Source organism: Hippocampus bargibanti, linkage group LG19 (genome assembly GCF_051943395.1).
Source record: "Hippocampus bargibanti isolate YZ-2025 linkage group LG19, ASM5194339v1, whole genome shotgun sequence".
Lineage (NCBI taxonomy): Eukaryota > Metazoa > Chordata > Actinopteri > Syngnathiformes > Syngnathidae > Hippocampus > Hippocampus bargibanti.
Genome location: NC_142752.1, coordinates 11,865,773 through 11,878,904, shown reverse-complemented (window position 1 = coordinate 11,878,904; position 13,132 = coordinate 11,865,773). Strand labels below are relative to the sequence as shown.

Here is a 13,132-nt window from a genome sequence, read left to right as displayed (position 1 = left end):
TCCGCATAATCTAATCCAGTTTATTTCCTCATCAGAAAACGCAACACAATAAAATTAAAAAGGAGAAAATAAGGACAGAATTCTGTTTTTGTAATACATTGAAACGATGCCACTCTATGCTAGGGTGTAAGTCACTCAAACTGATATAGGGTTAAATAATTATTTGCTTTAAAAAGGTACACAGATATTTTCTTGTTCTTCTTTTTCTCATCATCACTCAAAACCAAACAAATTCCCAAAAAAAAGAGCCGCACTGTTTCCTTTCTTCTAACTTTCACGCCATTGCGCATCACACCTCCGTTTATGGAGAAAGGGCTTCAAGAAGCTCGGCTTTCCTGTCGAATCTTCATTGAGTTGCAACATTGATGAAAATGTGATCTTGTTTGCCAATCCAGAGCAAGGACACTACAAAGTTTTTACAATTTTTTTTCAAACGGTCGAGTGTCAATTTGTTATGAGGAATTCTTCACAAGAGTTCCTCAAACATTTAGAAATATTGTCTGATAGCAAATATCGATTGCATATAGTAGACGCAAAGACAACTCCAACTGTGTAAAAAAAAAGGGACATCTTGTCATTACTTTGATGTCTAGCTTTGAAAAACCTGTTTTTTTTAATGAGCAACGCCAAAATCACAATGTCAAGAAACGACAGGAAGTCAGCCTTTTTGCTTTCCAAGAGCAATTTTGTGCTCCGACTCCTTCAAGACTGTTTCACCTCGCAACATTTGGTAGAGCCGTGAATCACAACCAATGCTTGCCCGCAAAGACACAGGAAGAGGCCAGTGTTAGCTTTAGTCCATGTCACGAGCATCAATTTAGGAAGAAAAGACTCAGTTCACACTCCAAAACAAGCAAACACTCCCATAATCAAAAAAAAAAAGTACAAACCACACCCCATTGATTAATTATAACCATGAAACACAACCCCATGAATCAAATAAATTAACAGAAACCTTCGGGGGAGGTCACGTAATGACTTCAGATACTCGGCAGCCATGTTTTGATGAACAACTTCCCCTCCCAAAGGAGAAAAAAAAACCTTTTCAGTCGTACTTCCTCACTCCAAGCATCATGAGGAAGAAGAAGCTCACACATGTGCACGCACACAACTTACGACACAAATGGGGTTGCGTTCTCTTGGGAGTCCATGAGATCAGAAGTCCAATTCAAAAAGGGCGGCGAACATGGCGCTCCCCACACAAGTGAAGAAGAAAAGGAGGAGGACGAGCGGGAGGAGGAAGGCGGGTTCAACCTGAGAGAGAAGACGGAGAAAACTTCAGCGCAACTTCTTGTGGGTGAAGGAAAAACTTGTGCAAGTGGACCAAAGAGCAACAGGGGTGGCTGGGACAGGTGGGAATTATGTCTGAGCGGCATCCAGGTCCAAAAGTGTCTCTGACTCCTCCTCCTCTTTCTCCTTTTCCCTTCTTGTCTGCGTTGGTAGGCGGGTACGGCCGATCAGGAACACTCTTCGCCAATGCGCTGGCACGAGCGGCCCACCTTGCGGTCCAGCTTGACCATCTTGAGGACGGCCTCTTGCCGCCCGCGCCCTAAATGGTCGAAGAGGCAGTCGTGCTGCTCGGGGAGCCGATGTAGCATGCAGAATACGTAGCCTGCAAAACAGTGGAGTAACATTGAAATAAGAACACCATGCCCGTCATCAGTTTAGCTCCCCCCCCAAAAAAAAATCCAAAGTAGACACACCCCCAAGTCAATTTGACTGAGCAACATGAAATTTGCGACCCGGTGGCGAGTGATTAGCACGTCGACTTCAGGAGTCGTAGCTTCCCACAGTCCAAAAAACACGTATGGCAGGCTAATAGAACCATCAAAATTGTCCCATGATGTGATTGTTCACGTGAATACAGACGCTCCCCACCTTACGAACGAGATACGTTCCAAGCGGTCGTTCATAAGGTGAATTGCTTCAGTGCTATATTTTGTTTGGAATGTATGTTTAAGTCAAACACTGAATGGGGAAGTAGAAATACACAGACACTCTAAAAGTTGTCAAAGAAATTCACACCTACTGCACCACCCTGTTATTTTGGGATAAAATTGATTGTTTACATTTTTGACAACTCAAATTATAAAATATACATTTTAGTAAGAAGTCTGCCCTCCCTTGTTCTTGATCACCTCAGGGATGCGTTTTGGCATGGAATCGAACAGATTTTGACAGCTGTTGATGATGGAAGGGTCCCTCTACCAGGTCTTAATTATAGCACAAATTAGGGCTTTTTTGTTGTGCAATCTTTCTCACGCAGACGAATCTTGATTATTGACCAAAAATGTTGCAGATTTCTTGATTCGATTTGTTGGTGTGTTACTTTAGTGTTCTAATTGCAGCTCGTTTCCGTGGTCTTGTAACCATCTTGTTGAAGAACTGATTTACAAGCCAAAAACCCTTCTTTTTATACCCGACGGAAAGGGGTTTAGGACATGGTCATCAGAGGCTTGGCAAACAAGTAACTAGGAATGTGGTTGGTCAAGTACAGTAAAGTCTCGTTATATCGATATTGGTTATATTGATAGTACTGCTTATTACGATACTATTTCTATGAACGCAAGGAGAAAATTTACATGCCGCAGGATCGGATATATCGATAGTCCGGTTATATCGATATTTTTTCCGACTCCCGAGAATATCGATATAGCGAGACTTTACTGTATATCAGACAGACTCCACCCCTATCGTGGCAAACATTGTCCTGAACACTGCAAAATGAAATGTGGTAAACATACTGTATCTATTCTGAACAGACCCACGCCAAAAGACTCAAGGGACCACAAGGAGACTTTTCTGGCGCAAAAATGTTGCCGAATGTGATGTGTGCACCAACCACAGCGACAGGAGCCCAGTTCCTGCTGCACAAGCTCCAGTTTGCTTTGGCAGCTGAAGCAGCGCCGGCGGTTCTTCTGCTTGGGCGTGCCGCCCTCCGCCTTCTCTCCATCTTCTTGTTCTTCTTCTTCTTCTTTCTCCTCAGCCCGCGGCCGCTTCTCCGGCGTGGCCTCACTTTCCGAAGTGGAGTCTGTGAACGTAGCGGAGGAGAGTTTTACCATGGATTGGGCTATAGAGGGGTTAGCAGATAGTAGAACAGAGCGTACCCGACTGTCGAGGTCGCTTTGCAGCCACCCGCATTGTACCTTGCGCCGTCACACCTGAAAGCGGCAGACAAGACACATTTAATGTACAGTGATACCTTGGCTTACGAACTTCATTGGTTACCAGACAGTGTGTAAGGCGAAAAGTGTGTATTCCAAAAAATTAATTTCCCATAGGACAACATTAAAATAAGGATAAACCGTTCCCAGGTCCCCATAAAACATAATTTTCTACTTTCTAATTTTCTAAGCCTTAAAACTACACAAAATATACCTTATTTTACGTAGAATAAATGTGCTATGGTATTATAATTAAAGAAATAAACTGTACTAAAGTCCTTTTATTTACCTTTGTGATGGTCATTGATGGCTTGATGGAATGGAGTGGCCGGTTTCATCAGAGTCCAAATTTCACTTTTTTTTATCCATTTTCTCACTCTCTCATTGTCGTCTGCCTGTCTCTTTAATGTTTAAAGCCCACGTCCCTCACTGCTGCATTCTTGACCAATCATGTGGCTTTAACCGAAGACTGGGGGTGGGGAATACAGGACAAAAACAGTCGGCTGCCATTTTGTTGTTAGGAGAACGACACATCACTCATTGTGGCGCTCCGTGTGTATCCCGAAAAAAGTTTGTATGCCAAGGTAAAATTTTCATAAATTTAACGTTCGCAAACCGAAACGTTCGTAGGGCAAGGGGGTTGTAAACCGAGGTATCAGTACAGTGTACACTGTACAGTGGGGGCCTTGGCTTACGAACTTTATTGGTTCCCAGACAGAGTGTGTAAGGCGAAAAGTGTGCATCCCAAAAAATAATTTGCCATAGGAAACCATTAAAATGAGAATAATCCGTTCCCAGGTCTCCATAAAATATAATTTTCAACTAAATAAGCCTCAAAACTACACACAACATACCTTATTCTATGTATAATAAATGTGCTAATTGTATTGTAATGAAAAAACTACACTGCACAATAGTCACTTTATTTACATTTGTGATGGTCGTTGATGGCTTTTAATTGACACCTGTTGCTTTCTGACTTGTAAGGTCTTACGAAAACTGAGGCATCACATTATCTTTCACATGCCACTCAGCAGTTTTTTTGACAACGATACTAGTGCAGCGTGTTCTACCGGAAACAAATTCCTTGTGTGTCCTACATACTTGGCGATAAAAATGATTCTGATTCTGATTCTGATCATGTTGATGATTCTCATAGCCACAGTCTTTTCTGGATTGAACTGTTCAATAAAAGCCTGCATATCACAAATTCTTCCATGCTGCTTTCAAGGATCGAAGGGTAACAAATACCAAGCCAAGCCTTTTCTATCAGCTGAACACAATGATACTGTCACGTTCCGAGCGTGACAGGGATAGCTGACTCGTCGGAACGTTAATAAAAGGGGTTGGATCCTGAAGCAGGCGGCAGAGACGTAGGTGCTGGCAGAGATTTTATTCCAACAAAAGGCGCGAGTCCGATGATTCCACGTACCCAGAATGACGCGAGAAAAGAAGGTGGGCGGGGGTGATCTTTCCAGCCGATCAAGCGAGGCAAAAAAAAATAGCACGTGGGGGTGAAAAAAACTTGAGATCCCGGAAAGCAACCTACATACACGATCGCGGCTAACAATCACCTCGGGCGAAGCAAACTCTTGTGCTGGCAAGTCCAAGACACTGGCGAGGCGCGAGGCGTCGTAATCATGTCAGTGGTGAGGTGACAGCGATTCGTTGAAATGTCCCAGTATCGGTGATCAGGGGATTGGCAGCAGCTGGCGGAGGTCAGGAGTGGCGACCCCACCCCAGCTGTCAACTCGTACGTGAAAGCATCGAGTAAATAACACCTTTATATGTAGAATGGTAGTAGAAAGTTACTCTCAGCGTGGGAAATGTGTCAGGCTGAGATTCACATGAAAGCCGCGGTGCGAACCTGTGACGCCACAAACGCACAACTCGTTTGTATTTCTCAATGATCTTCTTCTTCTCCTTGACTGTAATTTTGTTTTGTGTCTTCTTCGGCTGAACACGAGCCTGTGGTGGGGTCTTTTTCGGTCCCATAATGGCAAAAGTATCGTTGAAGACGATCGACGTGTGCACTCATAGAAAGGGGGTGTGGAAAGGTAGGCCGGCTGGGTTGCTGTTCGGTCGTGTGCTTTGGTGTTCTTCTGCCGAAGATTACTCCGCCAGCCGTGGTGGGGGTGTGTATCGCGAAAAGTAGTGCTTAATCCAAGGTTCAATTTTCATAAATTTAACTTTCGTAAACCGAAAAGTTCGTAAGGCAAGGTGTTCGTAAACCGAGGCCCCACTGCAGAAAGTGTCAGATTTGCTTCGTCCTGCGCACTTACTCTCAGCGAACAACGGCGAGGCTTCTTCAGTGGCCGGCGGCGTCATGGCGGTGGGCGAGGACAAAGGTGGCGATGTTGACGATGATATTGATGAAGCCTTGGTGGCAGTGGTTGCCGCGGTCTCGCCACTACCGCTGGTGAAGACGGACGATTGGCTGTCCTCGCCCGGTTGCTTCTTCTTAATATCTGCACAGTGCAATCCAAGAAGATTGAAAGTTATTGCTGCCATTTTAACTAATTCACTGCCAGATGTGCAAAAATGTGCCCACTCCAGTGCCAGGGTTTTTGTCATTGTCACTCGAATTCCAGGGCCCACAGAATATTGAGTCTTAGGACTATCTAAACATTCAGTCCAGTGTAAGAAACCTTAGACTCTCTTCTTTCATCAGAAAAAAAGAGTTAATTCCTAAATTATATGGGCCTGGGGTTATATGAGCTTGAAATGAGGGCGTCTGTCCAAAATGCAATTCTATTCATACATTGATTTATATAGTGCTTCAACAATAGCTGAAACTGGAACAAAGCGCTAACATGGAAAAAAGGGAAATGCTGACCACCTTGGAAAGGGAAAAACATTGCCAGAGGCGATGGCTAGCGCTTTATCGGAACCCAATCAAGAAAAAAACAAAACCCGAATAAATTCGGGAATGGCGCTCTATGTCATATTTTCAATTCCCGAATACATTTGTGAATGGCAGGGAATGAGTTAGTTTCGGGAAACAAGAGTTGGTATGATGCTGCTGATCTAATATTGAAAGTTTTAAACATTTTCAAGTTACCCTTTTGTCTTCACTTAACTTGCGTTCTGAAGAACGCTGTACAAGTGGTTAGCACACCACCCAGTCCCAGTTAATAGCTTTCTATCTTTTTATGTTATTGGAGGTTGAGTGACAAAACCACAGTGTGTCCAAATTGATTCACACAATATTAGTTTCCATTTCCAGCAGTTAAGTTGGCTCATTTTTTTACCCCACCCACCCTGGTCATTGCTCTGAAGTAACTGATGCGTGTGGGAAAAGTGTGCTCGACACTTATTATTGATCTAGCTGGTTACCTAGCTAGCTAGATATTTGCTATCTATCGTCCTCTATTGCGCTTCTCTCTCTACATGAACGACTGCACCTCAACGCACCCAGCTGTCAAATTCATAAAGTTCGCAGACGACACCACGGTCATCGGTCTCATCAAAGACGGCGACGAGTCTGCGTACCGACAACAAGTGGAGAAGCTGGAGCGCTGGTGCAGCCGTCACAACCTGGAGCTGAACATGCTCAAGACAGTTGAGATGATCGTGGACTTCAGGAAACATCCATCACCACAGCTACCCCTCACACTATCCAACTGCCTTGTGTCAACCGTTGAGACCTTCAAGTTCCTGGGAATCACAGTCTCCCAGGACATGAAGTGGGAGGTCAACACCAACTCTGTCTTGAGAAAGGCCCAACAGAGAATGTACTTCCTGAGGCTGCTAAAGAAGCATGGCCTGCCACAGGAGGTGCAGCAACATTTCTACACGGCTGTCATCGAATCCATCCTCCACAGCCGCTACAAAAATGGACAAAATCCGACTTCAACGGACAGTTAGGACGGCGGAAAAAAAAATCATTGGCACCGCCCTACCCACTCTCGAGGACTTGCACACTGCAAGAATCCAAACTAGGGCGCGGAAAATCCTACTGAACCCTCCGCACCCTGCCCACCACCTTTTCCAGCTACTCCCCTCAGGCAGGCGCGACCGATCCATGCGCACCAAATCCAGCAGACATTTAAACAGCTTCTTCCCCCAAGCCATTAACTCTTTGAACTCTTTCAACAGTAGCCAAAGTGGAACTGTATAGTGCCACTTAGCAGTTTTTTTGACGACGATACTAGTGCAGCGTGTTCTACCGGAAACAAATTCCTTGTGTGTTCTACATACTTGGCAATAAAGACGATTCTGATTCTGATTAGCTATCTAGCTGGCTATCTTTTTGAATTATTATGGGTTGAGTGACAAAACCACAGCGTGTCTCCAAATGGATTCACACAATACCGTGAAACCTCGGTTTACGAACCCCTTGGCTTACAAAATTTTTACCTTGGCATACGAATTATTTTTCGGGATACACACGGAGCTGCCACAATGAGTGATGTGTTGTTCGTGAACAAGCCCGTTCTGCTAACAGGAAAATGGTGGCCACTGTTTTGTCCTCTATTCCCCGCCCCCAGTCTTCAGTTAAAGCCACATGATTGGTCAACAACGCAGCAGTGGGGGATGGGGTTACAGACAGAGAGAGAGTGAGGCCGTTCTCCAAAAAACAAACTGGCGTCTTCGGCTAAAGCCACGTGATTGGTCAAGAACCCAGCAGTGGGGGTTGGGGTGATTAAACATTAAAGAGACAGGCAGACAGAGAGAGAGAGTGAGAAAACACACACACGAAATGGAGATGAAAGAGCTTGAAACAAAAAAAAACTAAAGTGTGAGAATAGTGAGAACATTGATAGAAAACAGTTAAAATATCCCATCAATCAGGCTCCACAAATAACCCGCACAAGTCATCTGTACACTTGATGCAAAAATCTATCAACCCAGCTAAACAGAACACAATTGATGAAGAACTAGATACAATTATCACAGAGAAAGCACCTACAATTGATCATTCCTAAAGATGGTGAAAGAAGCCTATGTTCCTCATCAAGTGTTTAATTAATGCTGAGGAAACCGGGACACTCCATTCCATCAAGCCATTAACGACCATCACAAAGGTCAATAAAATGACTTTATTGTACAGTTCAGTTTATATCTTTAATCATAATACTACAGCACATTTATTATACATAAAATAAGGTATATTTTGTGCAGTTCTAAGGGTTAGAAAATTAGAAAGTAGAAAATTATGTTTTATGGGGACTTGGGAACGGATTATTCTCATTTTAATGGTTTCCTATGGGAAATTATTTTTGGGGATACACACTTTTTGCCTTATACACTCTGTATGGGAACCAATTAAGTTCGTAAGCCAAAGTCCCACTCTATTTGTTTCCATTTTCAGCAGTTAAGTGGCCCCTTTTTTCCCCACCCACCCTGGTCATTTCTGTGAAGTAACTGATGCGTGTGGGAAAAGTTTTCTCTACACTTATTATTGATCTAGTTGGCTACCTAGCTAGCTATCTATTTGCTATCTAGCTAAATAGCTATTAGCTAGCTATTTGCTATATAGTGGCTATCTAGATAGCTCGCTATTAGCTAGCTGGCCTTCTATCTTTTTGAGTTATTCCAGGTTGAGTGAACGTTGGCGCGTGTAGCTGCCGCTGCTCACCCACACAAAACCTTCTGTGACTGTAAAGTGACCTTGAGAGTTTTGAAAGGCGCTTAGACATGAAATTGATTAGAATAATTATTTTTTTTTGTTCTTTACGCGATTGAGGGGATTTCCACTGGCTTCCTCTGTCAGATTAACTCATTCGCTGTCATTCCAGAATTTATTCGGGAATTGAAAAGTGTGACGTGACGCACCATTTCCGAATTTCTTTGGGTTGTTTTTTCTTGGGGGGGGGGGGAGATAAAGCGCTGGTCAGACCTCTGCCAATGTTTTTCCCATCCATGAGTGGGCAGCATTTGCCTTTTTTTTTTTACATTTTAGGACTTTGTTACAGCTTCAGCTGTTGTTAAGGCGCGATATAAACCAATGTGTATGCATTGTATTGTATTGTATTTTGTACAGCCGCCCCCATTTTATGCTGATATAACTCCAGACCCATATAACTTAGGAATTTTTTTTCCAAAGAAAGAAGAACGTCTAAGGTTTCTTACGCTGCATTGAATGTTGATGTAGTCCTAAAACTTCTGTGGAGCCTGCAATTTGAGTGAAAATGACAAAAACCCGGGTACCAGAGTGGACACATTTTTGCACATCATCTGACAGTGAATGAGTTAACATGCTGGGTCACTAACAATTTTAAATCATCCAAGTGTAAAGGGCACTGTGAATGGCTCTCTATTTGTCACTGCGTATTGATTGACCTGCAAATTATTCATCCTCAAGCCAAAGTGCCATTTTTGTGCCAGGGAACTATGTCGAAGTGAAGCTTTAACACACTACAGTTGGCATGTAGATTTTTGAAACATCTTCGACATGGCTCCCTACTATATGATTTTCTACATAACATGAGTTTGAATGAACTTACCAGCAAAACACTTGGAACACAAATTCATGGTCTTGCTGGACCTACAAAAAAAAAAACATTCATGGTTACTGTCGACTTACGTCAACGTTTTATAGTCTCACTCAAATCTTTTTGGTGATTTGTCATTTCAGAGAATGATTCAACTATGTCAGTTTTTTTATGTTGCTGTGCCGATGACCATTTTGTCTATGGGAGCCTTTTACTGAGCGAGTTGCTTGTTCGGTAGCCACAAAGGGACAGAAGTCTTCTTGTGTCGGTCCCAAGCCCAGATTAATACAGAGGGTTGTGTCAGGAAGGGCATCCGACGTAAAAGCTTGTCCAAAACAAACATGCGGATCAAACCTCTAAAGATGGAGGACACTGATTTGCTGTGGCGACCCCGTGAAGGGGAAAGCCGAAAGGAAAAGAAGAAGTATTAACATGCCTGCCAATATATTTTCTATTTTAGGGGCACCTTTAAAAACAAAATAAAATCAGCAATTGGCATGCAAGTTGGATGGATCTGTCTAAATGTCTAAAAGACCCAAAACACAACACAATGTCAGCCATTTTGGTTTGAAACAGCCATTTAAAGGACAACCAACACCATTTTTTTGTTTCCTAACTGACATCAGAAAAACGTTTTATAGCATCTAAAATACCCAAAACGCGCAGGCTGATATTTTTAGTCAAATGCAAAACATCAATAAAATGACTTCAAGTGTCCCAAAACTGCCACAAAATGAGATCAAAACTGGCGAAATTCAGAAAGTCCGGTCCTCTTGATCGGGACGTCACGCCAGGATACTTCACAAACTATCTTGCTCCAGAATCAAAACAATGGCTTCAGAGAGTTTAGATTCGGAGAAGATCCTTTCTTGTTACTCATCCAATTATGAAAATGATTCAAATAGTTCTGAAGAGGAAAGCATAAATGTTTGCAATCGATTAAAGTCCTTCCGTATCAATTCGAGCCGTCTGCAAGCGATGAAACCGGTGAAGATCTGGACTCCAATGTAGCGCACAGAAAATGCACAAGATGGCGCACAAGCTGCGTTTCGTCCAGTAGATAAAGCCACTTATCAAAGCCGCCCGTGATTGGTTAAAATATGTGGTAGAAGACAAAGGAAGGGGTTTTACGCGCACACACACAAAGGTGACCGCCACACGAACATCAGATGTTGAGACGAGAGAGAAAGCTCCGACAGCGCTCCAGAGTAAAAAATGACACGGTGGAAAGTCAAAAGAACAAAAAAATAACTTTAATTTGCACATAATCGTACTTCTGCCAATTGAGGCTCAAAAATAAGACAAATATCTGACAAAGCAAAGATCATTCCACCATGATGTGCCTGATGTAAATTTCTCCACTGTGAGACTAATAAATGCATATCCAATCCAATCCTCTCCTCTTTCATCTAGAACAAAGAAGGTACAGCAGGTGCTGAAGAAAAATAATAAATAATAATACATTTAATTTCCGAGCGCCTTTCTGAATACTCAAGGACACTGAAGAATTAATGACTCTCCGTGTCTTTGTGTTGTGATATTATTTGTTATTTAGGTTGTTTTGTTCTTTTGATTTCAAGAGTGGCTGCCATTCCAGCAGCTCCTGTATTTTGTTTTTCTACTTCTTTCTTTCCTCTTCCTTTCATAACTTTGCTGCTGTGAAATGTAAATTTCTCCACTGCGAGACGAATAAAGGTACATCCAACCCAATCCTCGACCCACTGACAGCAGGGACCTGAATATGACATCTATCTATCACCTCAATACAAAGTCGATTCCTGACTTATTTTTGCACTGTTGTCTAATATGGACGGCATATTGGAAAACAGGCAGATGTTCTACATGAAAGGGTCCAAAAAGTAAGTCATTTAATTCAGCATTTTTTAATCACATTTGATGTTGTTTTCCGTCACCTATTGGAACTGTAGTCAGGCTGTAATAATCATTTGATATTTGTGCATTTTTGTAGTGTCAGTTTGAAGTCATCCCCATTAAAGATTGATATTTAGAAAGTTTGTTTTCCAAAAATATGTATTTAAAAAGAACACCAGTTGCAACTATAATTTACATTGTTTTCCCCCCTTTTGTCCATATGAAGAGAACTGTTGGCTTGCTCGCTATCTTTCTGTCTATTTGTCTTACTATTCTATCTGAGTTACTTCCGGGTTGAGTGAACGCTGCCGCGTATGGCTGCCTCTGCTCACCCACAGAAAAAACTTATCCTGTGACTGTAAAGTGACCTTGAGAGTTTTGAAAGAGGCTTATAAATTAAATGTATTATTATTACCGTATTAGGGTACATCAAACTTAATGTTCCCCATGCAGTCACTAGGGGGCCCACTTGCGAGCTGTCCCTGGAGGAATCTTCGTTATGAATTTAGTGTTTCGTTGTTTGTTGTTGATGTTTGATAAATTTTGCTTCGTGTACATCAATTTGTGTAAGCGGGTGTTTGTTTTAAAGTACTCGATGAATATAGCCGAGTTGAGAAAAACTCTAAACTACTCCTTGGTGACGTAGCATACTGTGAATCATATCCGGTAAGCAACAAATCGCACCGTACCGTTCATCCACTTTGATGTGACACATAAAACATGAAATTAGAATATAGATCAGAGAACTCCTTTCGAAGCTCAACCCGAAGACAAGAGAGCATTTTGCTCCCAATTGTAAAAGTACAAGTTGTCATTGTGAGAGCAGCAACAGGCCAAGCTGCCTTCACAAGTAACCAGCTCAAACTGCTGTCAATCATTCATACTGGACGTGTTCACGCCAGGTCCCAAAATTTCATCGAACGCCACTAAAAGCCGTCATGACACCGACCGGGTCCCCAAAGTTCAGCAACAGCTGTCACTGGCATGCAGGAGGTTGATTTCTTACTTCCCAACCCCCCACCGTCGGCCTGCTCAACGTAACAACAACAATGGACGACTTGGGTCCGTTGGAAACATTTCGTCCACGCACTTTGGTCTCACTGCGAGGCGGACGAGTGGACTAAACATACCCCCAAAAGCCGCATGGACACCGGGGAGGGAGGCCGGGCGGCTTGCTTCTCTCACTGGTGTCGCCCATGGCAGCCGGCCGCAGGCGACGCGAAGCCGGGGATGATTCTGAGGCCTGCTCCCTCGCTGGAGCCTCCCCCTCAAAAAGAAATAAAAAAATGGAAAATGCGACACGGACGAGAACAAAACGTCCTCGTCCGGTTGAACAATCCTCAGGGAAAATAAGTAAAAAGGCGAGACGCTAAAGTGTCCAAGCCACGTTTGAAGAGCAATAATTGAAAGGCTCTCAATGCAATCAGCTGTACACGTTAAGACACAACCAGCAAGCGTGAGTTGAGGGGGCACCCACGTTCAACTACAATCCGTGGAAAAAAAAACTCAAAAGTATTCCACCGAGGTCCAAAAACAATGACTTAAAGAGATGTTGAAGCTGTACGACGGTGTTAACGAAAGCAGATCGACCGAATCCGCGAGGGCGTCCCAGGCGAGCGTCCGGGGACTACCCCTCCCGTCACACGTTAATGGACTGAA

General features: G+C 43.1%; 1 protein-coding gene across 1 annotated transcript; it reads right to left on the bottom strand.

Annotated features, from left to right (window-relative positions):
* Positions 1-13,132, bottom strand: LOC148884041 (AN1-type zinc finger protein 3-like). Its single transcript, XM_089022297.1, has 6 exons — positions 12,604-13,132; positions 9,614-9,654; positions 5,447-5,632; positions 3,108-3,161; positions 2,843-3,031; positions 1-1,612 (listed from the first exon to the last, which is right to left on the bottom strand). Exons 1-6 carry the CDS (start codon positions 12,669-12,671, stop codon positions 1,458-1,460), a joined length of 693 nt encoding a protein of 230 aa, XP_088878423.1. The 5' UTR covers positions 12,672-13,132; the 3' UTR covers positions 1-1,457.